The 26,948-nt window shown below is 36.8% G+C and overlaps 1 protein-coding gene across 1 annotated transcript in view; it reads right to left on the reverse strand.

Moving 5' to 3' along the window:
• Positions 1 to 26,948, reverse strand: part of iqsec2b (IQ motif and Sec7 domain ArfGEF 2b) — a 49,412-nt gene that overhangs the window by 11,532 nt on the left and 10,932 nt on the right. The window contains exon 2 of the mRNA XM_032545844.1: positions 1,507 to 1,804. Within this exon, the coding sequence (XP_032401735.1) occupies positions 1,507 to 1,804 (298 nt within the window). The remainder of the gene's footprint in view (positions 1 to 1,506; positions 1,805 to 26,948) is intronic.

The raw sequence follows: 26,948 nt of genomic DNA on the forward strand, positions 1-26,948 counted from the left end.
GCAGAAGGTGAGAAAAATAATGTGTGCACTCAGTAACAACTTTCAGCTACAAGGGCCAAAGTTGTTTAGCTGTAAACACTTCTAAAACAAATGTTTTGTTACGCAATTAATCACATGACAAATTAAAATAAGCTCAATTATTTCCTTTTTTTTAGTAGTATTTTTTAAGGGAACTTTATTTACAAACATCAAAATCCATATTTATTACTTTTGTTAGTTGTATTTTATTTTGGATATTTAAAATATCTCCCATTTCCAGTGTGGAAAGTTTGTCTTTCAGAGAGAAAACTTGCATTATTATAACTTTTTATTGTTTCTATTCCTGCCTTTTTCCATATTTTGAATGTTAGATTTTTTACTGTATTGCAGCTAAAGTGCTTTATAAATAAAGTAGTAGTAGCAGTGGTGGTAGTATGCCATTATTAATATATTACTTGAAAATGGTCTCAAAACAACAATATTATTAAGTATTGCAATAATAACTGGGACAATTTATCCACCATCAAAATCTGTTTTTGTGTCAGGCCTAATTATTGGTGCCTTTTTATTTGTTTGACCTATAATAGACTACTTCAATTCTATTAAAATCAACAAAAAGATTGTACATACAAAACATAAAAAAGGTCCACAGTTAAATTTTTATTTGACTTGATTGTTTTCCTTTTTGAGAAGTAAGATTTGCTTTAAAAAAAAAATAGGTCAATGTTTGTGGTTCTGGTTGCAATGCAAAAACGTAAAAAAATTCGAATGTATTTATTTGTACCTAATATTTTCTCTGTAAAAAAAAAACAAAAAACATGTAAAAATGTCTTAAGCGATGAAAAAGTTTCCGCCTGCATCAATGTTGTCAAGTTTTATTTGCTCCATTCTAGATTTGATCTCTTGGAAAGTAGTAATTGACTTGAGTAACATTTTATGAAAAAAAATCAAAAAACTGTTTTGGAATATGTTTACTACACTGTACTTTTTACTTTTACTTGTGTAATTTTATTATGAAGTATCTCTACTCTTACTTGAGTAAAATTTCTGGATTCTCCACCTAATGAATGAAGAACAAACATTATTTAACCAAAACTTTACCAGATAAAGACATACAGTTTTTGTTGACGTTTCATACATTTTTTATTTAAAGAAACTGATTTGGTTATTTTTTGTTACTTAAATGATTTTTTTTGTCATTTTCATCCTTAAAATACCAAAATTTCCACTTAACTTTATATTTTGGTCCATCTAATGGTGTAATTTCTAAAGACTAAATGATTCATAATTTGATCAGTTACTCAGTACTTGAGTAGACCTTTAACCAAATACTTTTTTACTCTTGAGTAATTTCTTGGATGGCTACTTTTTACTTTACTTTAGCATAAATAAGTTGAAATAGTGCTGCTCTTACTTGAGTAAAAGTTTGGATACTCTGCCACCCTCCTCTAAAATCCTTGGAGGACCTGACTTTATAATTTTTATTCTGCTCTTCTGAATCTCTCGCTGTCTGTTCAGCATCTTTACCTTCTTATCCTGCAGATCTGTGGAGAGCTCATAGCTGTCAGACAGGGCCTTGCACCTCTTGTTCTCCTCCTCTTCCTGTTTGCGGAGAGCCAGGCTTGCCGGCTGGTGACGGCTCCGCAGAGCCCAGGCCAGGCTGGCCGGGCTGGAGGTGGCCACGCTGGCCGGGCCCCTGGGAGCCGAGGGGGCGCCGCTGCCGCCGCTGTCAGTGTATCGCTCTGAGCCGTGGAGATAAGGCGACTGGCTGAAGGAGCTGTCTTTGTGAGCGACCGTCTCCGGACACTGGGACTCCCCCTCCACACTGAGGAGGAGGAAATACAGAAGCAGAAGTTTATGAGTCATTAACAGTTTGAGAGATTATAGCAGCAAACATTTTGACCTCCAGATCACAGTGACTGAATATCAGCATCTATATGCAAAGCTGCTAAACATGGACTTACTTGTAAATTTTGGAGCGCCGTGAACCCAGCCACCGTCTACTAGAACTCATTATCAACTTTTATCAGGTTTTATTTTATGCAATTTGAGCTCCTGACAAAATTCCCAAAATGATTTTGTAACCGGACCAACATAAAGATTTCTGCCTGTTGAAGAGTTCAGGGTTTAGTTAACATTTTGCCAAGTCGACATAAATTTCCTCACTGTTGTTCTGCCCTTGTCAGATACGCATCGCAGCAGTAAAACTTTCTGAAAAGTCAGCTGCTACATAAACAAATTTCTGCAGCGCCACATACCAGTAACTCTATCCTAACAGGAAAAACCAGCGTGTTATGTCAGCAGCTGTGGAGCCACCGGCTTACAGGGGAACCAGACAAAATGCAATCATTAAAACTTCAGATTATCCAGAAAGAATCACAAGTTACTCAAGATTAAACTTGTTAAAACTTATCAGTAAACCGAGTTAGTCCAGAAATCCTTCAATCCTGCTGGTTTCAGACCAGAAAAGTCCACCCGCGTCTTTGTGTGTGTGGGTGTGGGTGTGTGTGTGTGTGTGTGTCACATGTTCCTGCCTGCATTTCCTCCCCGTTTTGGCCACGCCCCCTCCTGTCAGCCGAGCCCGGTCCGACAGAGGTTGCAGCCGGGGTCAGAGGTGTGTGTGAACATGACAATCAACTCCAGAAAAATGCTAATCAATCATAACAGCAAATCATTTCTAATTGATTAATCAATACAAAAAAAAACCCAAATCCAGCATTTATTTTCCTCCTCCTGATTGGTCACTTTTCCTGCTGGACATCAGAAACTTCCTGTGTGAGAGTTAATGAGAAGGAGAGGAAACGTAATCATTTCCGTTAGTTTATTAAAATCAACATGTTACAGTTGATTCAAACATCCCGGCTGCTGCTTCACATCCAGAGCCGGAATGTGTGGAGTGGGCAGACGGGGAAACGTTGTACAATGCCGCGTCCTTCAGCCGGACATCCTGTGCCTTTAAGCAACACATGACTTAGCTAAATGATTGTTGAGAGTTGCATAACACAAGCTTTAACAAAAAGACTCTATAAAGGAGGCAACAATTGCCATAATCTACATTTTTACAGCAGACCTAGCTACACCTCTACCTTCTGCATTGCTAAAAATGTGTTTTATTCTCTCCAGTTTTTTGAGCTGAGTTTTATTCCGCGCAGCATAATTTTTCCAGTCCTCCTCCTCCTCCTCTTCCTCTTCCTCCTCGGCTCCTTAAATAGAGGAGCGGAGAGCAGGGAGGGGGTTGCTTGGTGACGGTTGCTGTTGGACTTTTGTGGGCGGCGAGGCAGTTGTTAGGATGAAAGGCGTTGTTGCCATGGCGACGTATTGACTGTTATCATCGTTAAGGTGGGTGTTGAGGATGCTGAGCAGGTTGTGAATGAAGGTCTGCAACCTTTTGTACCCTCAGTCAAGATGAAAAGTAATTTAGAGACACAAATTATGCATGAAAAGAAAATCGCTATTTATAATTTATGATAAATATCTACTACTGTAGGAAGAGAGTTTATTATTTTTATGTCTGTTTTCGTTTTGATTATTTTATAATAAAGAAAATATAATCCTTTTGCAAATAGATAAAAATATTATTTTATGGGATGTTGACATTTGCAGAAAAGATGTCAATAGATACATATTTATCTAAATATTATTTAACAGACATTTTTTGCCAACCTAATGACACCTCAGCCTGACTTCACTCTGTAAAACATTAAAACTCATCCAGAATCTGGGCAGTGTTTGATGCTTGCTCCAAGTCTTCTTCTTTATTTTTATTTTTTTAGTAAAGGGACGTTATTCATTCCAGATCCAAAACCTAAAAGGATCTTGAAGGTTTGCTGTGTAAAAGCATCAACCATCATAAGACCGGGATTTGGGTCAATTTCTTTCAAAATGCTCAATAAATTTAGCTAAGCTAAATAAAATATAGAAAAGCTGATTTGGGTGCAGGTAAGTCGGCTTTTCAGTAAAAATCTCTGGATAAACGCGGCTCTTTGTGTTGTACTGAACATTTTCCACTGCAAGAAAATTATGTGAGCATTAATTTTACACTAATTAAAAATAACAAAAAAAGTTTGATAAAAAAAAAAAAAAACAATTAGGAGATTATTTTTTGTGATTAATCTAAACATTTCTGAAACTTTTGAAAGTTTCCTTGTGTTTTTTCTAGAAAATTTTAGATCTTTCATGAAATGGAGCTGGGGGCCACCAAAACAGTCAGTCCAGGGGCCACAAATGGCCTCCGGGCCACACTTTAGAAATAGAGCACTAATGAAAAACTAATTATTGTAAAGCTTAATATTCCCACCAGTAAAAACATGAACATAATGAGCCAGGACCTCCAAAATGTGCTAAAGATCAGCTGTGTTGGTTTGGTATTGCTCACTGCAAAAACACAAAATCTTACCAAACATTTTTAGTAGTTTCTACTGCAAATATCTTAGTACACTTGAAAAAAAACAAAGCTAACTTAAAAGTAACCTTTGAGCAAAATAGAGGAGCTTGTTATAAGTTAATCATTTCTAAATATTGATTAAAAAGTTATTGTTTATTTCCTTGTATTTTGGAAAACTTGTCGTTATAAGTGAAATAATCTGCCAGCACTTTTTAAAATCAGTATTAAGGAATTATTGACTTAAAACAAGCTCCTATATCTCACTGAAAAGTTATTCCCTTTTCTCTTATTTGCAATAAGATATTTGCAGAATAAACTAGACTAAAAATACTTAGTAAGACATTCTGTTTTTGCAGTGCTGCAGACTGAAGCTCAACATGTACAAGTAAAACTGTCGAAGAAAAGCCCTTCGTCAAATTATCGAATCAGGGGAAAAAGTCTCATAAGGTTTAAAGAACCTTAAAGAGTTGATCTCGCAGCTGGTGGGATGCACACACACCTCCAAAATGTGCATATGGTTGCTGGGAGACAGAGTAAAGTTCAACTACATTGGTTTTACTTTGAGTTAGTTAGATCTGGCAACCCTGGTCAGTATTTATCCAGTTAAGGAGCCTGAGCAGAAAGATTCAGGATATTTAACTCCTTCATTTTATCAATGGACTCAAATCACAGTATCATGAAGCAAAAAAACAAGAAAAATTTTTTACTTAGTTCCTTAAATCAGGACCAAAGTAGTTTACTTAGCTGGATTATAGCGAGGCAAATCTTTGAACAACAGCTGGCCTTGTTTGAAACTTTAAATACGCTTTACTGCATCTTAAACGCTTTCAGAGATGGCAACTTTAATTTAATTTTGTTTACAGTTACGATTGTTATTAAGTCAAGTGATGTGGCGACATCCGACAGCAAGCGATTCAGTTTGTTTTATTGGAGACTCTAGTTGTGAACTTTATGCCATCTGTAAGCAGCATCAGGTCTGTTATAACACAGCAGAGGAACGCCACAGTTTTTATTTGTCCTGCTCGGGGTTATTTTCTGCTTCTTCATACAAACTCCTGACATTTCAGGTGTTACTTGTCACAGCTGGATCTCTGTGCGACCCGCGCTCAGGTTCTATTCAGCCGTTCCCATTCAGCCAGCCGGCTCTGCAGGATTTCCCCAGCAGCACGCGACCCAGAAGTCGGATCACGTTCGTCCACAAACCTTGTACTTTTCCAGCCTCAAATACAGACAGAGTCTCTTTGTTTACATTCCAAAACCCTGGATGTGTTTTGTTTACACAACTCTGTTTGCAAGAGCTTCTTTTGTGCACGAATGAAATATATGTTTAATAATATATATAAATACAGTATATATATAATATATATTATTTATATTTAAATTAATATATATTTAAATATGTATTGAATATATACATTTATTAATTATATTAAATATATAATATATATTAAAATATATGAATTAATATATTAATATATATTAACTAATATTATTAATATCAGTATATATATATATATAAATAAATAAATTATATATAGTCAGTCACTATATATATATATATATATATATATATATATATATATATATATATATATATATATATATATATATATAAATAAATAAATTATATATAGTCAGTCACTATATATATATATATATATATATATATATATATGAATTATATATAGTCAGTCACTATATATATATATATATACATATATATATAAATAAATTATATATAGTCAGTCACTATATATATATATATATATATATATATATATATATATATATGGTATATATGTGGTGCCTGTGGTCATCGGGGCCCTCGGGGCAGTCACCCCCAAACTGGACCAATGGCTACAACAGATCCCAGGAACAACATCAGACATCTCGGTCCAGAAATGTGCAGTCCTTGGCACAGCCAAGATACTGCGCAGAACCCTCCAGCTCCCAGGCCTCTGGTAGAGGACCCGAGCTCAGAGGATAAGAACCACCCGCGGTGGGTGAGAAGGGAATTTTTTATATATATATATATATATATATATATATATATATATATATATATATATATATATATATATATATATATACTGATATTAATAATATTAGTTAATATATATTAATATATTAATTCATATATTTTAATATATTTAATAAATGTATATATTCAATACATATTTAAATATATATTAATTTAAATATATATATATATATATATATATATATATATATATATATATATATATATATATATATATAGTGACTGACTATATATAATTTATTTATATATATATATATAGTGACTGACTATATATAATTTATTTTTAGATTATTTTTTAGGAATTAAGCTAAAAAAAATTTTGTTGCTACAATCAATAGTAGCCACACAGGCACACCCGCTAAAAGGAAACAAACGCACCTAGCACAACGCTTTCATTCTATTGGCTGAGAGGTTGCCAGGCAACGGTGCCTAGAGGCAGTTCCATGTGTCGTAAGCAAGCAGACAATCAGAGCAGAGACTAAGTGTGCGTGCGAGGAGAAGTTTTGAATACAAACGTTACAAGTTTTGAGAAGAAAGACATGAAATCCTGCTTTCAAAATGAAAATGTAATCAAAAGTATTAAAGGTTTTGAGAACAAAAGGTATTAAATCCTGCTTTCAACGTGAAAATGTAAGCAAAAGTATTAAAAGTTATGAGAACAAGACATGAAATCCTGCTTTCAAAATGAAAATGTAAGCAAAAGTATTAAAAGTTATGAGAACAAGACATGAAATCCTGCTTTCAAAATGAAAATGTAAGCAAAAGTATTAAAAGTTATGAGAACAAAAGACATGAAATCCTGCTTTCAAAATGAAAATGTAAGCAAAAGTATTAAAAGTTTTTAGAACAAAAGACATGAAATCCTGCTGTCAGACTGGACATGTGTGCTCTTGTGGCAGAAAAATTTCCCCATATCTAGTGCCATTTATTTGCCTATCAACACCAGTGAAAGTGAGACCTGAAAATCCTGACAAAAATAACATCTTTGTTTATAAAACAGTCTGCTCACTTGAGAACTTAATCTACAAAAACAGAAAATGCAGCTATGGCACACATTTTAAAAAATGTTTTAGCAGAAAACACAGGCAAGAAGATGTGGATGAAAATCAGAAAAACAGGTTTGTTGTGTAAAACATAAATGTGGCCATATCACAGCTGGCAGCTCATCATTTATGTAAGAAAGCCTGTTTTCCAGTCTCAGTGCCAGAGAGAGACGGACTCTCTGGAGGTTTCCTCCAGAGGACAAGCCAACACTTTCACTACTCTCACCATCTAACCGGAGCTGGAGCAGATGGCTGCACTCTAATAAACTACAGCGTCGTCACAGAGACAGTTTAAAGAATAAAACAAGTGGGCAGAAATTGAAAAGTGAACGGGGGCGCTGAAAAAGCACAATGTCAGTTTCTCTGGCTCCTGTCCTCTCCATCATATAATATTGATGTGACGATGTGTGTGTGCGTGTGTGTGTGACTGAACCCGCAGCAGGACACCGAGGCTGCTGGATTAACCTCTCTGCAGCGTGCCATAGGGAAGCCAATAATGCCATCAATCTGTGTGTTGACTCATTTCCGCAAGAACGTTGACTCAGAAGTTGTCTGAAATGGTTTCCAATATTTTCACCATTAAACTTTAAAATAACATTCAATGTTTGGTGTGAAGCTCAAATCTTAATGTCATATTGTAAAGGCCAATCAAGTAAAGTTACCATAGTTCTCACAAGTCTGAACCCGAAGCAATCCGCATCACTGAACCGCCATCTTGGTAGGCAAGTGCAGCGGAAAGCATAGAGGAACCAACAAGAAAATATATTTACACATTTCACCAATGTGTGAGAGAAATATACAGCCCTGGAAAAAAATAAGAGGCCACTTAAAATGATCAGTTTTTATGATTTTACTCTTTATAGGAATATGTTTGAGTAAAATGAATATTGTTCTTTTATTCTATGAACTACTGACAACTCTCCAATGTTGTATTTATTAGCAGAAAATGAGAAGTGAATCAAAATAATGATAATGCAGTGCTTTCAGACCTCAAGTAACACAAAGAAAACAAGTTTATATTAACTTAGAAACAACAATACTAATGTTTTAACTCAGGAAGAGTTCAGAAATCAATATTTGGAGGAATAACCGGGAGGTTTTCAATGGGGTTCAATGCAGTGGGCTCTTCATTTCTTTGACCAAACTTGTGAAGATATTGTTTTAGTCAGTTTCAGTTTCTTTATTGTTTATTTTACATCAGCTGTTTTACTCCTAATTGCACTGACTGAACAAATTAAAGTAGTTTTTATATGTTTAACCAAACTTGTGAAGCTGTAGGTGTATTTATGTGTGCTGCACTGATGCAGCGTTATAAATTAAATTGGTTTTCTGATTTAAAAACAAGTTTGAAGTCATTTCAGCAGCATCATTTTCTGTATCAGATCGGTCGATACTAAACCTCAGATATCGGTATTGGAAGAGAAAATAATGGATCGGTGCATAACTAAGTAGCACCAGTGCTTTTTCATCAATATTAAGGAATATTTGTCTTAACATAAGCTGCTATATCTTGCTGAAAACTTGTAAGATGGTTTTGTCTTGTTTCAAGTGATCTAAGATGTTTGAACTAGAAACTAAACCAAAAATACTTGGTAAGATTTGAATTTTTGAAGTGTTTTTGTTGGTTTTTTCCACATAAATCCAAATGAAATACATTGACGTGTGAATAATTTTATATATGAACAGTAAATTATCAAGCACTAGGCTGATACCTCTAAGCAATTCTAACAATTCTTTCCAATAATCTCAAGTTTTAAAAAAAAACTGAGAAAATGATATAACTGCTGCTGGAGCAAGTTTGTGTGAATCTCCTTCTTTGAGCTTGTCCAACTGAAAGGAAACAATCAAATCATTCACGAGTCGGAGCGGAGCATTCCTGATCCGCCAACACGCTCCAGCCGCTCCGCTGCTTCACATTTTCCTGCCACAGTCAGGTCCAAAACCGAAAGGCGCTCAGAGGAGGCAGCAAGATTCCTGCGCTGCCAGATTGTTGGCAGGGCCACAAAGTGAGGCAGGTGGCAGTATTTTTTAAGCATAATCTCTTTGGATTATCTAAGGATCTCAGGCAAGAAAGACTAAGAGATATGGATTGTGTGAACAGATGATGACACGCAGAAAAATTTAAACTTTTACTGGAAAGTGTCTGTCGTATTGGTGCTTACAAAGGAATCGATTGTAGTTTCTAAAAGAAATTATATTTGTGGAAGTTGCTCAGCGTGAAATAATACTTTAAACTCTGAATTCTGACTTTTTTCTCTGTTTTTTTTTTCTTCTCCGTGCCCCTAATCATCTCCTACACATAACAAAAACACAGTTAAGTGTTTAGTTTCTAGTGCAAATATCTGATTGCATTAAAATAAATAAATCTCACTGAAGTAGCATTTTAGTAAGATTTACTAGCTTGTTTTAAGTCTTGAATATTGAAGAAAAAGTACAGATTATTTCACTTATTACCTGGGGAAAATGTCTTGTTATAAGTGAAATAATCTGCCAGTGGAACGAGTAATTTTTTAAAATCAATATTGAAGAATTATTGACCTAAAACAAGCCCCCATATCTTGCTAAAAAGTTACTTATAAAGCAGTTTTGTTTTGACTGTAATAAGACATTTGCATTAGAAACTAGACAAAAATAGTTGTTAACATTTTGTGTTTTTGCAGTGTGCCCTGCAGACACGCATTTAAACAAGAACTTAAAAGCTCTGAAACAGCACTTACGGTCATATCTGACAATTACTCACTTGCACTTCCTCAAGAGGTATTCGTCATCTCAATGGCATGTACTCTGCCAAACAGGTAGGCTGTAACTAAAACATTACTTCTCTTTCGCTTGTGTCGGTTTTTCGAATCACGTTCGTTTTCTCTCTAAGCAGAGCTTCGAAAACCAACTGATTTATCACCAGTGTCGCTTTTTTGTTTTTGAAATCTGTCTTTGGGAAAAAAAAAAAAAAGCAACCAAACTTCAAATGAGGCAAATCTCATAAACAGAAAGTCGCCAACAACCCAAACGCAGAAAATCCAAAATAAATTCACTTCTGTCACAACTTATGAGGTGAAACGGATGTTAAAAACTTCTTACCATCCTGGCGATGTCAGAGAAAAGTCCGACTCTGGCTGCAGGAGCCCGATAGCAACACCCCCTCTCCTCTGTCTGGCTCTTTCACTTTTTTTTTCACACTCACATTTCATTGGCTCCTGTTCGCCCTGCTGAGCCGAACAGGCTGCATTCTCCACAGTCTTCTGACAGCTGTGAACTTCACTCATCCTGCACATTTTCTCACATCTGGCCCAGTCACTTTCAACATCCAGCGTCAAACTTGGGGAATCACAATGACAGAAACATGTTGAAACATCCGTTATTGATGAAAAATGGAAAGGATTATTCAGAACCTGATGCTGATGTAGATAAAGTATAATGATATAGGCAGTGTGCTGAAGCAGCTTAAATGAAGACTTTTATATAGGAAGTCTCAAAAACATGAAAAACGTTTCTGCTTGTGAGCTCTGGTTAGCGGCGGCCGAATAGTAGCTTCATGTACCTCAAGCCTCTGGAGGATCCTCCACCTCGAGGTTCCAGAGGCTCCAGCAGCTTCAAATAACTGTTTGCTGCTTTGTAAGGGCATTTTAACAGCTGCTCTCTTAATCCGATGAATTTGTCTAACAGAAACCTTCCTCATTTTGCCTTTATCTATACAAACCCATCTTTGTTCTGAATCAGCCACAAATCTCTTCACAGTACGATAACACCTCAGTTTTCCTTAAATATCTAATGTTTTCATACCTTGTCATATGGCACTACATTATCTGATGATTTTAGTCAGCAGAAAGATCCTTTCTCTTTCCCATATTGCTTGAAACCTGTGGCCTGCTTAATAATGTGGAACATCCTTCTTAAGTAGATTTACTTTAATTGAGCTCACCAGACAAACTAATCAACCAGCTCCCTGAAATTAATTATAGTGATTCAAAAAGCCCTGACACACAATACCATCTATAAATTTAATAGCACAACACAAAATTTAATTTTTATGACACTTAAGTTCAATTTGCATAATAATTAATATGCAAATAATAACACTGTTCGACGGACCATCACATTGAGTGTACTGTCGTTATGTAAACCAACTGTGACCGTTTAATAAATCGGTAAACGATTAAAAAACCATTTTAAGTGCAGTGCTAGTTTTCAAATAATATTTAACCCAGGTTCACACTGGTCGCAGATTATCATGGCCGGAATAATTCACAGATTTTGGTGTAACATCGTTCTGAAGCCTTTTATCCAGGATCATTTTTAAACACAATCCTTTCTTAAGCTAACTGTAGCGTCGCGTTGGACGGTGATTCAATATGAGATCTATTATGTAAAGGCACATAATAAATTCTTTAATGCGTTTGATACTCTATACTAGGACTTACTGGGATATACAGTATATATAAAGTTTTTGCAGTAAAAGCAGTATAAAAATTCTTCTTTCAAAATCTAATTTCTGCAACATTTCAGCTCTAACTGTGGATTTTTCTGCCCTTTTCAATAAAACTCATTTATAAACCATGTGCAAATACAAAAAGGTTGCACCGTCTCTTGCACGTTTAATGATGCATGAAAGAAGAACACGGTGTGAAAATTTGAAGCTGGAAGATTGTGCCAGACAGCAATAAATGTGCTGCACTCTGATCTGTATTCCACCAGCTGACAGCCTCCCATTAAAAATCACTGTCTCTACATGGAAACCTTAAAATAATCCATGTAACCAACCCAGTTATTGTGCTGTCAGGGAAAACATCACTCTGAATTTTTCTACATTTTTTTTTGAAGGGTTTAAATTTTTTTTTTTAAAGAAATGTAAACAAAGACCATTTCTGACATCCAAAAATCAAACTGCTTTGAAGAGTGTCACATTATACTGATTGCACTGATTTTAATAAGAGCAATTATTATTTAAATAGGAAAACTTTTTATATTTTTCTCTAAATTAAATGTAAATCTGCTCTGTGTCTCCCTCTAAAACAGATAATACCTTCAACTTAGCGTCAGGCATCAACAGCCCATAAATAAATAGTATTGACCTTTTGCGCGTGACGTCACGCTCTCCAGAACTCCGCCCACTCCGCCATGACGGCCGTCAAAACAAGCAATGCGTTCATTTAATGCTAGTCTACAAACAGACATCTGTAACCTAATATTTCTTCTATCTAGTTGATTTCACTTTAAAAATGGTCACAGGAAGCTGCGCGGTCGACTGCACAAACAGACAAGCATGCAAACCAAACTTGTCATTTTATTGTATAACTTTTATACAGCCGTTAATCATACTGACTGGCAGCCCTCGGTGTTATGCCCTCACCCTAATTTTTACAAGGGAAGACGACTAACGTTCATATATGTTATAAGTATGTATGATTAGAAAGATATAAAATATCGCATAAAGGAGAAAGTACGGGTCTAACCGTAACCATGGAAACAGTGACGCACCGTCATGTAGCCTTTATGGACAAAAGGCTACAGGCTACATGCCTGATGCTAATCAGTAGTGATGGGTAAATGAGGCGTCATGAAGCGTTTCGACCCAAAGCAAAACTGTATCGATACTGTGTCACTGAATACTGACACCTGCTGGACCTGCAGAACATAATATGAAAGTAAACTAAGAGTAAATTTCAGCTGAATTTAGATTCAGACGGATCAAGTAGAAACTGAAAAGACCCGGATGAAACAATAACGAAGTGAGAACCAATGTCTTATTTTCTGATGTAAGATCAAAATGGTCCCAAACTACAAAACCTTTCCTTTGCCTTGAGGCTCCGTAGTTGCCGCTGTATCGTAAAAGATCAGGAATTATTTTGGCAAATGCATCCCGTTGGCAGATTTGCTTCCTTATAAAAACAGGTTGGCGCGCCAGCGTCATTTCGAAACAGTTCCTGTATCGGTCACGTGACTTCCTGAAAGCAACACACGCACCGACACGGGGTTTTGTCTGTGGGCTTGACGCATGCGCCGACGCATCGGTGTTGCCGGACCCATCACTACTAATCAGGCTACATTAGCATCTCGTTTTTAAGTCTGCTACGGTGTAAGGGGGAAACGCTGTTTATGACATAGTGATATAAATAATGTGGTGTGAATTCAGGAAAAGTTGGTCATTTGATCAACACGTCAGGAGGAAGGAGGTAAACCGACCCGGTTTCTAAGTTAGCTGTGTAACTTTTGGAAATCCCGCCGTCTTTGAGCCCCAACCAGGTGTTTTACCTTCACAGACAAATTAGCTCGACTCGAACAAGCAGAAGCCATGAATAAATTGGCCAAAACAAATTGGGGAAATAATTTCAGTCGCTCTGTTCAATACTCCCGATCCTCATTTCCGGCGTCCATCATGGCGCCTCAATGATTAAGTGACGCAGTTGCAAACGGTTAACAGAACAAACTTAAACAGTACAATTTACTTAGCAACCCAGAGCAAGAATCAAACATGGAGAGCCAACATTTAGCTTTATACTGTACAAATCTAGAACTCAACCCATAGAACTGAAACCAACATTTAGTTTTATACCTCTCTAATCCAGACCAAACTTAAGATCCAGAGAAACCTATATTAGTTTATAAATTATCGACTACTTATTCTTATTAAACATGGGGAACCAATATTTAGTGTTGTACTTTTTTGTACTGTTACCCTCACCTTTAGTCTTTCTTTTGGTTTTATTTGTATTTCCTTATAATTCATGTAAAGCACTTTGAACTGCCTTGTTGCTGAAAATGTGCTGTACAAATAAAATTACCTTACATTACATTAAATAAGAGAGACTCCAAACATAAACATTGCTTTGTGTTAGAGGATTCTGTGTTTTAATAACGACTACTAGAGCATCTCTACTATTAGTTTTTGTGTTGCTAAGGTAGAGAAGAGTGATATATAACACACAGTGATCCAGTATGACGGGAAAACAACATAGTGGAGCGTAAAAAATACCTCAAGAAGGGAACAAAGTGTCTCCAGGCCCAAAAAAATCTTTATTGTGATGAATAAACTTGATGGACAAGAGAATATTAAATAGAAGGAATCATCATCATGATTAAAAAACTGAACACAATTATTTTTATTTTTACATTGCATAAGTCCTGGGGACAGAAGTTTAAGAAAATCAGCACATAAATCAAATCCAATGACTCAACTAGTGGATCCAAGAAAAGCAATAGAGGCAACAGTAATGAGCAGATGATGCTGATGTGTTCTGACAGAGAGAAATGGCTTCAAGAGAGGAAATAAATAGCAAGGAAGACAGAGGACACAACATCAAGACCTCATAAAGTAATGATTAAAGGTGCAGTATGTAAATTTGATTAAAAAATAAATGTTTTTTACATATTTATTAAAAATTTCATCCTGCCATGATAAATAATCTGGGAAATGATCAAACCTTGAGCTACTATTGCTGAATAAATGAACCGCTTCCAACCAAAAACAACCAATCAGAGACAGGAGGAGGGCCTTAGTGCTGTCGATGGTCCTCATAAACATGCTGCTCAATGCGCAAATGGCGGAAAAACAATTGTGACAGGAAAACTGTTTACCTGCCATTAATGGTGGCTATGCTTAGGCCTGTCACAATAAATCAATTAATCGAATGATAAAGTGAACTCAATAATTTCCATTTGGATAATTTATTGTTTTTCTCTTTTTCTCCTAAAAACTGGATGATAAATGTCTTCATTAGAATCACCTAATCACTTTTTGAGGACAATTTTGTTTTTTTGTTTATTTTGTATATTTAAAATGTCTTCCAGTTCCAGTGTTAAATGTTCATTAGAATTTAAAGGTTATTGATCTTTGTTTATGTGTTCTTGCATTTTTATGCCGTTACTATTATATTAGTTGAAAATGGTATAAAAAACAACAACAATATTATCGTTTATCACAATAACTTTTGGGACAATTTATTGTCCAGCAAATTGTGACAGGCCTAATCATGCCAACGACCCTGAGGATTCATGACAGTGTAGCAGAGAGCATGAGGGGAGTTATAGGAGTGATTGACAGCGCTAAGGCCCGCCTTCTGGCTCTGATTGGTTGTTTCTAAATAGCACTGGGAGTTTGATTATCTGTCTCATCTCATACTGTCACAACATACTAACAAGAAAAAGTTACATACTGCAGCTTTAGCACACAAAACTTGTCACACATGAATAAATCGATGACACAGGTTGCATGCGTCTTAATTTTCTCCCAGCAGGAATGCAGAATGAATGTCTTTTTTTAAATATTTTTGACGCACAGCGACGTCTCAGCTCTTTTTTTTTCCACAGGTAAGCGTGCAAGTTGTGGAGGAGTCAGTCACACCTCTGCTCCGTCAGCGGGAGGAGGGACTGCTGCAGCCTGAGGCAGAGCAACAGAACTGATGGGCGCCCTCGTCCTCGCCCTCCTCACTGGGGAGGCGACAAACACGGGACAGCAGGTGGACGAGAAAAAAAAGAGAGGAAAAACGTGAAAAACGAAGCATAAAGCAAGCAGGTGGGATCTCGTCCTTACTAGTGTGGGTGACATTAAAGAGATAAAGCAGGAACAAAAAAAGGCATCTGGGTTAGTTTACTCTGCAGCCGCCTTAATGCCAGTAGGTGGCAGTGTTGCGGCGTTGTGTGCTGGAGGGCAGCATCAGCTGAGGGATAAGTGGAGGAGATAAAAGAGGCAGAGAATCACCGGGTTTACTTGTGACTCAGTCAACCTCAGTCCCACAGTTTACTGGAGATCACCGCTTCCTCTCGCTCCGCTTGAGGAGCGGTGTGCGTTTTTCTGAGCTTGCAGAACAGCAATCTATTAGTCACACCTGGGCGGTGGGACACTGAAGCACCAGTTTATACAATGGGTGGAGGAGGTAGACGAGGATTAACTGTAAAAAAATATAAATAACGAAAGAAAACACTGGAAATGGGGCAAATGGGGCGGTTTTGGATGACTTACAGGCTCTTGCAAATGTTTTTTTACATCACAACCACAAGCAAAAATGGATTTAATTAGGATTTTATGTAATGTATCAAAACAAGCGATACAGAACCTTTTGTGTCTGGCCTTCTTTACTCTGATATCCCTAAATAAAATCCACCTGTTTCTAATTTAATCTCCAAAATAATCCAGTTGTTCTTAAACTCAAGGTTTTTTAGAGAGGATTAGCAAACAAACATCATGAAGACCAATCAGGGTTAAGTTGCAAAGAAGTCTAAAGCTAATCTAAAACTATATCATCAGCTTTGAACAATTCTCAGAGATCATGAAAAGTTTGGAACAACAGCAAACTAAACAAGACTAGGCAGTTCATATAAGCTGACAAATTGCAACATTTTGAGCTGCTACATTGAACTGTCAAACGAACTAAAACTTTTGAAAAACCTGTTACCCTCCTCGCCTGTGGGGGCGCTGCAAAAAGAACCACAGGAAGGAAGGAAACAACACAAAACCTCAGAAGAAGACCAGCGTAACTTCCTTCTTCACAAAGTGTAAATAAAATGGAGTAGCGTCAGATTTTACTATGGTAGGATTTCTCTTTTGTCAATGGTTTAAGACCACAAGTCATTTTTCCTGTTAGCGCCAGATTCTCATTTTGTTTTGGTTGTATTTACCCAGAATGCTCTGCACTGTAGTCCACTTCCTACTTTTGACTGATTTTGGTTTGATTATGCATTCACACTTCCATAAATAATCCGGACTTTCAAGGCAAATGAACTAGAGTTTGATTGAAGTGGACTAAACAGAGCTGGTGTGAATGCACCCTAAGAGTCAATGATAGATATTTGTTGTTTTTAAAAATGATTTCTGTCCCGTATGACTGAATTTGAGCTAATTTACAGTAGAATGAGCTAAACATCTCTAGATGACCAGAACTAATCACATTTTTGTTTGATAAAACTAAATGAAAACCATAAATAATTCATCTTCCACTTTACATTTAAAAAATACTTTGTTTGTGGCTGTAATGTGAAAAGATTTCAGGGGGGAAAGGTAGCGGAGATTGCAAGGTAGTTGGTTCTTAATCTTGGTCCTCGGGTCCCACCGTACTTGTTCTGCTCCAGCACACCGACCCAAATGCTGCAGAAATTCATTTAAATTAGGTGCAGCATGCAGGACAGTGGGGCCTAATGCTGCATTCCAGATACCTGGGAATTTGTAACTCTAGTTGGGTTTGACGTCAGGCCCGAGGTAACAGCGTTCTAGTCAAAGTCAGAATTTCAACATGGCGACGTTCGTAGACGTTGTTTACAGAAACTTTTACAAACATAATTTTCAGCGAACACCAGTTTTAATTTGTTCAGTTTGCAGCTGCAGGCGCTACATGTAGCACTGATTTTAGATGCACTCTTATGTGTGTATTGCAAAACAAACACTTTTCCACCACATCTTACTATGGGATGTCGTTTGTAAAGTTTCACTGTAAAACTTTACAGGAATAATTTGGTTTATTTAGCCTGTCATATATAAAATGTAGGTGTTCATTTATCAAAGTCACAGTATCACCATTTGTAAATCTCATAAATCCAAACTAAATATTTAATTTGAAAGCTGAATATTTAGTTTCAAAATATTTACATTGCACTGTCAAACAAATATTAGTAAACAATGTTGTTTAAGGTTGTAAACTAAATTTTAAATTTGTACTTATGTTGTCAGATTTACAAACTAAATATTTAATTAACAAGCTAAATATTTAGCTTCAACTTGAATATTTAGAAACTAAACATTTTGTTTGTAAACTGTGTATTTATTTTCTAAATAAATATTTAATGCTAAATAATTAAACATTTATACATAAATAGATGTAGGAATAAATTAATTCCGAAACAACTAAATAAATATAAATACACATTTATTTAGTTATACATAAATTTAGTTGAAAAATATTTAGTTATAAATACAGAAATGTATAACTAAATATTTAGATATAAATAAAGTTAGTTACATTAATTTAGAAACTAAATATTTAGTTTAGAAGCTAAATATTTTACTTTCTGACTAGATATATAGCCTGTAAACTAAATATTTAGCTTGTTAATTAAATATTTAGTTTGGATCTCTGACATTTTAAAATATATGAATAGCATGAAGAAAATCTGAATTTGAAAAAATAAAATGTACATTTTCTTTTTTATGTTGAATAAACTAAATTAATATTGTTAATTTTTTACTGTGTAACTTTACAAACAGCAGCCCTTATCTTGCTACTGCTGATGCTGGCAGCGGCCATATTGAATCATATTTACAAGTCCTAACTGGAGGAAGTTGGAGTTGCTCCCAGTTTCCCAGAAATCCAGTTGATTTTTCTGATTGGGAAGTCAGACTTTCCCAGTTCTGAGAGCAACTGGAACGCAGCATGAGGACCGAAGCTGAGGACCGCTGCTCTACAAGACGCCTCTTCGCCAGTGGGAGGGTGGTCAGTTCTGCTTCCTGTACACTCACCTGTTGTCCTGCTGCAAACTTTGGTCAGCAGACGGGCAGCAGTACTGGTGGAGGCTGCCAAAGCTGTGAACGGTCAGACTGGTTGGAAACGGAGCGGGGAAGGCGGCACCGCTCACCGCAGTGGGTGTGGTGGGAGCCGAGGTGGGCTGACCCGAGACAGACGGAGGCCGGACACTGACAGCGAGGTTTCAGAGACGGACGACACACAGAGAGAGAGAGGGCGGCATGGAGAAGCAGAGGGACACAGAGACACAAATGATCAGCGCAGAAGCAGAAACAGAAACAGCGACAGAAAGCTGCACACTCATGGCAGAATGATCATAGAAGCAATGGCAGCTCTGGAAGCAAACAGGAGATGCAGATGTGTGACGGTTTGGAGAGACAGGAGCAAGGTGACTAACTTCATCTGAACCACACAAACAAAATGGTTTGATTCCCCTTCTGGAACATCAACAACTTATAACGGGATTAAACCTGAACATTAAAGGTTTATGCTTCCCTGACCAGGTTAGGATAGCTATATGAGCTACACAAAATCATTTTTTAGATTTAACTGTGGCCAGTTCGGCCAATTTGGAGCTCCTTTCAGAATGAGTCGTTTTTAAAGAAGTCCAACCAAACACTGAATTTTAAAATTATCCTGTGGCTAGACAACTTACGTCCAAAACCAGTTTCTTTGTTTTTAAGATGTAACATTGTTTAATTAAATAAACCTGCTGAATTGCATTTCAGTTAACGAGCTGTTTTAGGGCCTCTTGTCACTTTAAATCCAAATAATCTGCTGCAGGCCAAGCCCACCAACTCAACGTTTACACTTGCACGTGAAAATGGCTGCAAATGTGCAGAATTATACAACCGAATATCTTTGAAAAGCATTAGTAGAGCCTCCTGCACAACGAACAACAATGTAGCCAGTGGTTTCTGAATGGCAAGTCAATAACAAAACATTTACATAAATGGCTTTCCAGCAGCCATTGTACAGCGCATCCAGCGGTAAAATCAGCTGACCAAACTTTCTAGAACTCAGCTTGGATTGTTGGTAACGGGGCAATGACTCAATAATCAGTAGGTTTTTGAAACGGCTCATTTTCCAGGCACTAAAAAACATGAACTTGATGCCAAAAAGTGGCAATTGAGAACCAAATGGAAGTACAAAAAAACATGTAAAAATGTGAAATTTGCACCTAGAATTCACGAAAACTAAATGTTTTAAATGTTCTGCTTCTTAAAAGAAGAGGAGTTCTGCTGGATTGCATAAAAGCTCCTTTCTGGATCATCTTTTATGGAAATGGGAAAGCACTTTCTGTAATTCATGCAGGAGAAAAGCACATAAAAAACACAAAAGCCTCTCTCTCTGCTGCGCCTCTGCTCTGATAGGAATTAGAGATGTTCCATCTGCAGCTGAAGAGTGAGCAGCGGCTAGATTAGCATGTAAATGGCTGGTTCCTCACTGTGGCCAGCTGCTTTCAAGGACAGACAGTCCACTTTAGCATGTTAACAGTCTCTGAGAGGGGGAAAAAATCCACAAAGTGGGTGAAAACAGAGCGAGATCCAGAAATGAAGAGTCTGCTGACGTTTTCCAGCTGTGCACTGGGAGCTAACCTTACATCGTTTCAAAATAAAAGCACTGATTGTAACTGCAGAAGAAATTTCACCCTGGATTGTTGCATTACGTAAAACAAAGAGGGAAACGCATCCTGCACTGAGTGACAACCGCCTTCATTAGTATGAATTGTAGCTTATTTTGAGCTGAGCCGACTCACGCCCTCCCGCCGCCGTAAACGCTCACCAAGTCAGCAGCTAAAAATAGCCGCCGTCACCAGTGTAGTATTTACTCCCGCTTGAGTTAAAACCTACAGAGTCGAGCTGTTTCACAAGAACCACTAATCCCATTTACTTCCCACGTTCATTATAACCCACTGACCTCTGGAGCTGCTTATGAAACAATGAATTTACAAACAGTGGAAGAAAGAAACGCTTCACCTAAAACCTAACAAGGTTTTACAGTTTCTGATTCGGGAAACGAGCGGGAGGTGAACAAGATGGAGAGGAACTCAACACTTAAAAAGAAAAACACAAAATCTGACTTATTTTTGGTTTAGTTTCTAATGCAAATATCTTTGCATACTTGAAATAAGAGAAAAGTAACTTACAATCAACTTTTCATCAAGATATAGGAGATTGTTTTGGGTAAATAATTCCTTAATATTGATTAAAATGTTCTAGTTCCACTGGCAGATTATTTAATTCATAACTTAAGAAAAATGTCTTGTATAAGTGAAATAATCAGTGTTATTAAGATTTTAACCTTAATCTTTAAAATATTAAAAGATAAAACGGAATAAAGCATTTACCTCATGTGTACATGCAGCAGCTGACTAAACAAAGTGACAATTAACACCAAAACGCTTCTTGTTTGTGTTTTGTATTTTAAAAAAGACATTAGTAATTACATCAATAATAAACTAGTTAAAATGTATTAGAAATGTACAGAAATGTTTTAGATTTCATGTTTATTACTGTCAGGGTGTTTTTTTGTCAAAAATAATCAAACCAACAGTGTCTTAAAATAACACATCCACTGTTAAAGAAACAGATTTTTTATTCCATTATTTCAGTATTTTTCTACATATTGTTGTCAACCAGCAAACAGAAGCGATGTTGTGTTAGTTTTTAAAGACACAACATAATTTTATTTGCTAATTTCATACTTTTAAAACACACAAAAAACACTCTAAAAGACCCCCACATAAACTACGACGGGGGTGTCCAACCTGCGGCTCTGGAGCCGCATGTGGCCCGTTAGACGTTCCTAAACGACTTCAAATAAATTTGGCTAAAACTGATACAAAACAAACTAAAGTTTATTAAAAATGTAGGTTTTTGGTTCTTTAATGTCCATTGAATTTCCTAAACCGAATCACACTGAAAGTGTTATTTTATGGAGTTATATTACTGCTAAATCATTTATTATTTTCTATTGTTTTAGGTTTTTTTTCTTGCCAAGTTTGCTTTCTTTTATTATTTTATTATAATTTTTAAAAATAATAAATGACCCTGTGGAAATTGATCAAAGATCAGGAGTTCAGTAACGTCTGCTGCTCTAAATCCGTTCTATTTGATCCAATTCAGGGGAAAAATGGCTCTTCAGATTTTAAAAGTTACAGACATCTGAACCGCAGCATCAACTTTCCTCCAGAAGTGGGCAAACTGTCTTTTGGTAAGCTGGTAGAATACAGCAACAGGTAGGGGAGGGGCAGAAGACCTCTATGCTTGCTAGAGTCAGAGAAGAATGGCTGAATGTGAAAGAAACATCCGGGGGATAATTTTAGCATTTTCAAAACTGTAATTTTTAAAAACTCTGTATAAACGTCGACATTTTGGTTATTTAATCAGGCTAACGGATCTATTTGAGCTGGTAGGAGGGGAATTACCTCGGACTGGAGGAGGTTTAACAAGAGATTTCATCAAGTACAAAGAAACAGAAAAGGTGACAACACAAGGACAACACTGGAAAAAAGGATTATTTTAGCCACTTTAAAGCAGATATCTGTCCACTCTGATGTCGGTCTTTCTAAAGCACAGAAATGCTATCAAGAGTTAAGAGCAAATATTTAATCTTGATAAAAGAAGAAAAAATAAGTGAGCAGTATAAAAGGAGGAAAAGTACTTAAAGTCAGAGTTTAGGGATGTAAAATGGCAGAAACAGTGTATGTTCAACTGCAAAAACACAAAATCTTACTAAGTATTTTTGTCTAGTTTCTACAGCAAAAATCTTAATACACTAAAAATAAGACAAAACAGACTTAAACATGAAGAAGTCACAATGAATGTTTGACAGCTGCTATGAAGAGTCATTCGGTAAGTAGTGACACTTTTAATGCAAAGTTGACAAAAGTTTTAATACAATTTTTATGTAACCGTTGCATTAAAAGTTTATTATTAACCAAATAATGTAAAGTTGACACTTTTAAATGACTTTTAGAGCAACTTTTCATTAAAAGTGTCATGACACTTCATATCAAGTCGTAAATATTTATGAAGACTCCTTCACGTTTATGTCAGCATCATGTCACTTTTATACACCTTTAAATAAAAGTGTTACATGTAAAGTAAGACAAAACTAACTTACAACTAACTTTTTAGCATGACCTATTGCTTATTCAATATTAAGGATTTATTTACTTAAAACAAGCTGCTATATCTTGCTGAAAAGTTACTTGCAAATTATTTTTTTATTATTTCAAGTTTCTGGCAGATTATTATTTCAGCGATAAGATGGAAAAATATCTTATCAGAAATAATCTGCCAGCGTGACTAACACATTTTCATCAATATTAAGGACTTATTGAACAATTAAAAGCTGAAAAGTTACTTGTAATGTAGATTTGTCACATTTTGTTAAATTGTACTCAGATATCTGCACCAGAGACCGAAGGTAAGATTTTGAGTTTTTGCAGTGCATCCCGCTAAAATGTCTCAGATAGAGAATCTGCTCAAACAGAAAAGAGCAGAAAAGTGGGAGAATGTGTGAAGTTGTTCATATCTAAAGAGACGAACTAAAATAATCGAGATGAATGGAGGTAAGTGGGTGAGGCAGGAGGTTTAAGTGGAAACGGATCCCGCGTCCGAACCCACCCGAGCCGGAGCGAGCGGGCGTCACTTCGTGGGTGAGCGTCTATGTATAGCCGGGCGCAGGAGAGTGGGAGGCTCACATTCACAGGAAGACATTCAGCTCTTTTCTTTTTACGTACAGCAGCGCACGTTTCACGGAGCAGCAGCCCACAGAGCGCAGCCGCTTCCGGTTCAGTCTGAGAACCGAACCGGACCGGACCGCTGCTGCACCGAGTCGTTTCCACTATTGTCTGTGAAAGCAGCGTGTGGGAGCGCACTGCGTCATCCCACCTCCAGCAGGTGACCCAAGATGGCTGACAAACCCAAGATGGCTGACAGCGACGCAAGCTGCATCGTAAAGTTAAGTCAGTTTGAACGATTCACTTCTCTCCCGAACCGCTTGGACCGGCTCTTCCATATCAATCTAAAAGAATCCTCATGGTGTTTGTTGAAAAAACATTTTTCAGCATAAAAAAAAAAGTTGTCCACATTTACACGTTTCTATGATGGCATATTAGGACCATTGTAGATTAAACGGAGTAAATTTTGGCCAAACAATTGAAGAATTTGAGAGGAAAAAAACCCCTGAAATCTTTTAGATTAATCTCAGAAATTTTCAAGAAAAAAAAAAAAACGTTAAAATTTGTGGACTCAAATGTCAAACATTTGTGAGAAAACATGCAGAAATTGTCAGATTAATCTCAGAAACTTTCTAGCAAAAAAGAGAGAAAATTTCTTAGATTGGAAAGTTGAAACTTTCCGAGAAAAAACCCAGAAATTTGAAGATGAATCTGAGAAATTTTCTAGAAGAAACCCGGAAACTCCTGGGCTTGAAGTCAAAAATATTTGAGAAAAAAATGTTGAAATTTTAAGATTAAACTTTCTAGCAAAAAAGAGGAAATTTCTAAGACTGAAAAGTAAAAAATTTGTGAAGAAAAAACATGGAAGTTTGAAGATCAGTCGGAGAAATTTTCTAGAAAAAAACCCTAGAAATTTGGACATTAATGTTTTAACAGAAAAGAGGAGATTTCAAAAGTGGCAAATGTTCTACTTTTTTACTTCTAAGATGTAGGAGCTTATTACAAATCAATTATCTCTTAATATAGATCAAAAGTATCGATTCCACTTGTAGTTTATTTCACTTATAACAAAACATTTTCCCATGTTAAAAGCGAAATAATCTGCAAGTGAAACTAATATTTTTTCATCAATTTTAAGGGATTACTGACTTAAAATGAGCTCCTATATCCAACTGAAAAGTTTCTTGTAAATTAGCTTCGTCTTAATTCAAGTGTGCCCAGATATTTGCACTAGAAACTGAACCAAAAATACTTGGTGATATTTTGCGTTTTTGCAGTGTAATGACAACAGCTGGAAACTGTTGCCTCAATATTTTCCAAGTTGAGGCAACAGGACATTTTTCAGACCGCGCTGGTTTTCCGCTGAGTCTCCTGCTGCTTGGCAACAGCGCGGGCTGCCTGCGTGGGCGGCCGCTGCTCGGCGCCAGCAGAAAGCTCAGGAAAGCACGAGGAGGGACACTTTGTGGTCGGACTGCGCGCGCGCCGCTGCGCCCTTGCGGGGCCGACGCACGTGCAGCACAGGTGCATGAATCCAAACGGATGATTCACCCCAAACGAGCAACAATCAGACTCCATTTAAATGTAGAGTGGGCGACTTAGAAGGAGTGAGATCCCAGCAGATCACCGGTGGGATATTCTGCTAATAGATCCCGGTTATGAAGTTGGACTTTTTAAGACTGGAACCTGCAACCTTCGGTCTGAATCGTCTCCTCCTCCCCAATCAAGCCGTCATTCAATCCTGCTTCCGTCTTTCACCCTCACTCCTACTCTCTCTATCTCTCTCTATTCTGCGTCTCTCGCCCACAGAGTTCTTCACAGAAGAGCTCACAGTGTTCCCACGGTAACCAGCATCCCTATTCTAATCCACGGGAACGTGCGCACGGGTGTTTGACAAACATCCCACCTTAAAAGTGCCACTTATCCGCATTGGAGCCGAGAAGAAAGAGTGGAAGGAAGGCGACTAACAGCTGGGAAACGAGTTCATGATGGCATCACCCAGTGACCTCCTGACAGCAGGATCTCCGCATTAATGGCGGATAATCTGCGTTTTTCTGCACGCAGATGCCACTTAAACAAAAGAAGCAGAAAAGGTGACCCATTACGCTTCCTTCAACAGGTTAGGATAGATCTGAGTTATAAAAACATTATTTTTTTTATGCACAAAATCATTCGTAAAAATGAGATTTTAGTCGGATCAGTTCTGCCTATTTCGAGCAGAACTTGACGTGAAAACGGTTTCAAACAATTATACAGCCATACATTTTTAAAAAGCATTAGTAGAGCCTCCTGCACAACCTACAAGAATGCAGCAAGTGGTTTCTGAATGGTGAGTCAACAACAAAACTCTTGTCATTTCCAGCAGCCATTGTACAGCACAAACAACAGTAAAACCAGCTGCACTGTCTAGTTTTTAGTGTGAATATCTTAGAAAACATAAAATAAGACTAAACTAACATAAGTAATTTTTAAGCAAGATGTTTTAAGTCAATAAGTCCTTAATATTAATTAAAAAGTGGTAGCTCCATTGGAAAATTGTTTTGCTTGACATTTTTCCATGTTATGAGTTAATATTAAGGAATTATTGACTTAAAACAAACTCCTTCATCTTGTTAATAAGATACTCATAAGTGAGTTTTGTCTTATTCCAAGTGTACTTGAAATAGACACTGAACCAAACATACCTTGTAAGTTTACATTGTGACGAAATGTGCTGGAGCTCTGCTTGGGTTGCTAGGTAACGGCCTGACTAGGTTGGGGTTGCTAGGTAACGAAAACCTGCGAAGCCCAGTGGTTGGATGCCAGGGCAGTCATTCATCCAGCGGCTTGTCGTGTTTTTCAGTTAAAAAATGTTTAAAGTTGACAGGAAATTTGAAAATATCGCTTGATATTTGTGTGGTATTGAAATATTGTAAGATTAATACCTGAACACAAACTATAAAGTCTTAAAAAATGCAAACATTAAAAAAAAATGACTTAGATAAATAATCAATGCTAAGCCTGGGGGGGGGCACAAGTAAAGCCTGGTGACCCGCCAGGCTTATAATACACTGGAGGAAACCCTGGATTGAGTGGAGAATTTCTGTGAACACCAATATTCAAGGCCTTATACACTGAATATTTCCGCCACATTGTTAAAACATATCATACACATAAAATCGGTTTCAGAAAGTTTCCATCCCCATGAATCCAGAAAAGTACGCCAACGAGCAAATAATCACGCTCATTAACTCTAAATTTAGGGAAAACAAATGCAAGCCCCACTTTTCAGATTTTTGTTCAAATGTTGGAAAACCACTTACCATTTTGCGTCCATGTCAGATTTGTTGTTCTGTCCCAAAACATCCCAGTAAAACACATTGAAGTT

This window comes from Xiphophorus hellerii, chromosome 1 (genome assembly GCF_003331165.1).
Source record: "Xiphophorus hellerii strain 12219 chromosome 1, Xiphophorus_hellerii-4.1, whole genome shotgun sequence".
NCBI lineage: Eukaryota > Metazoa > Chordata > Actinopteri > Cyprinodontiformes > Poeciliidae > Xiphophorus > Xiphophorus hellerii.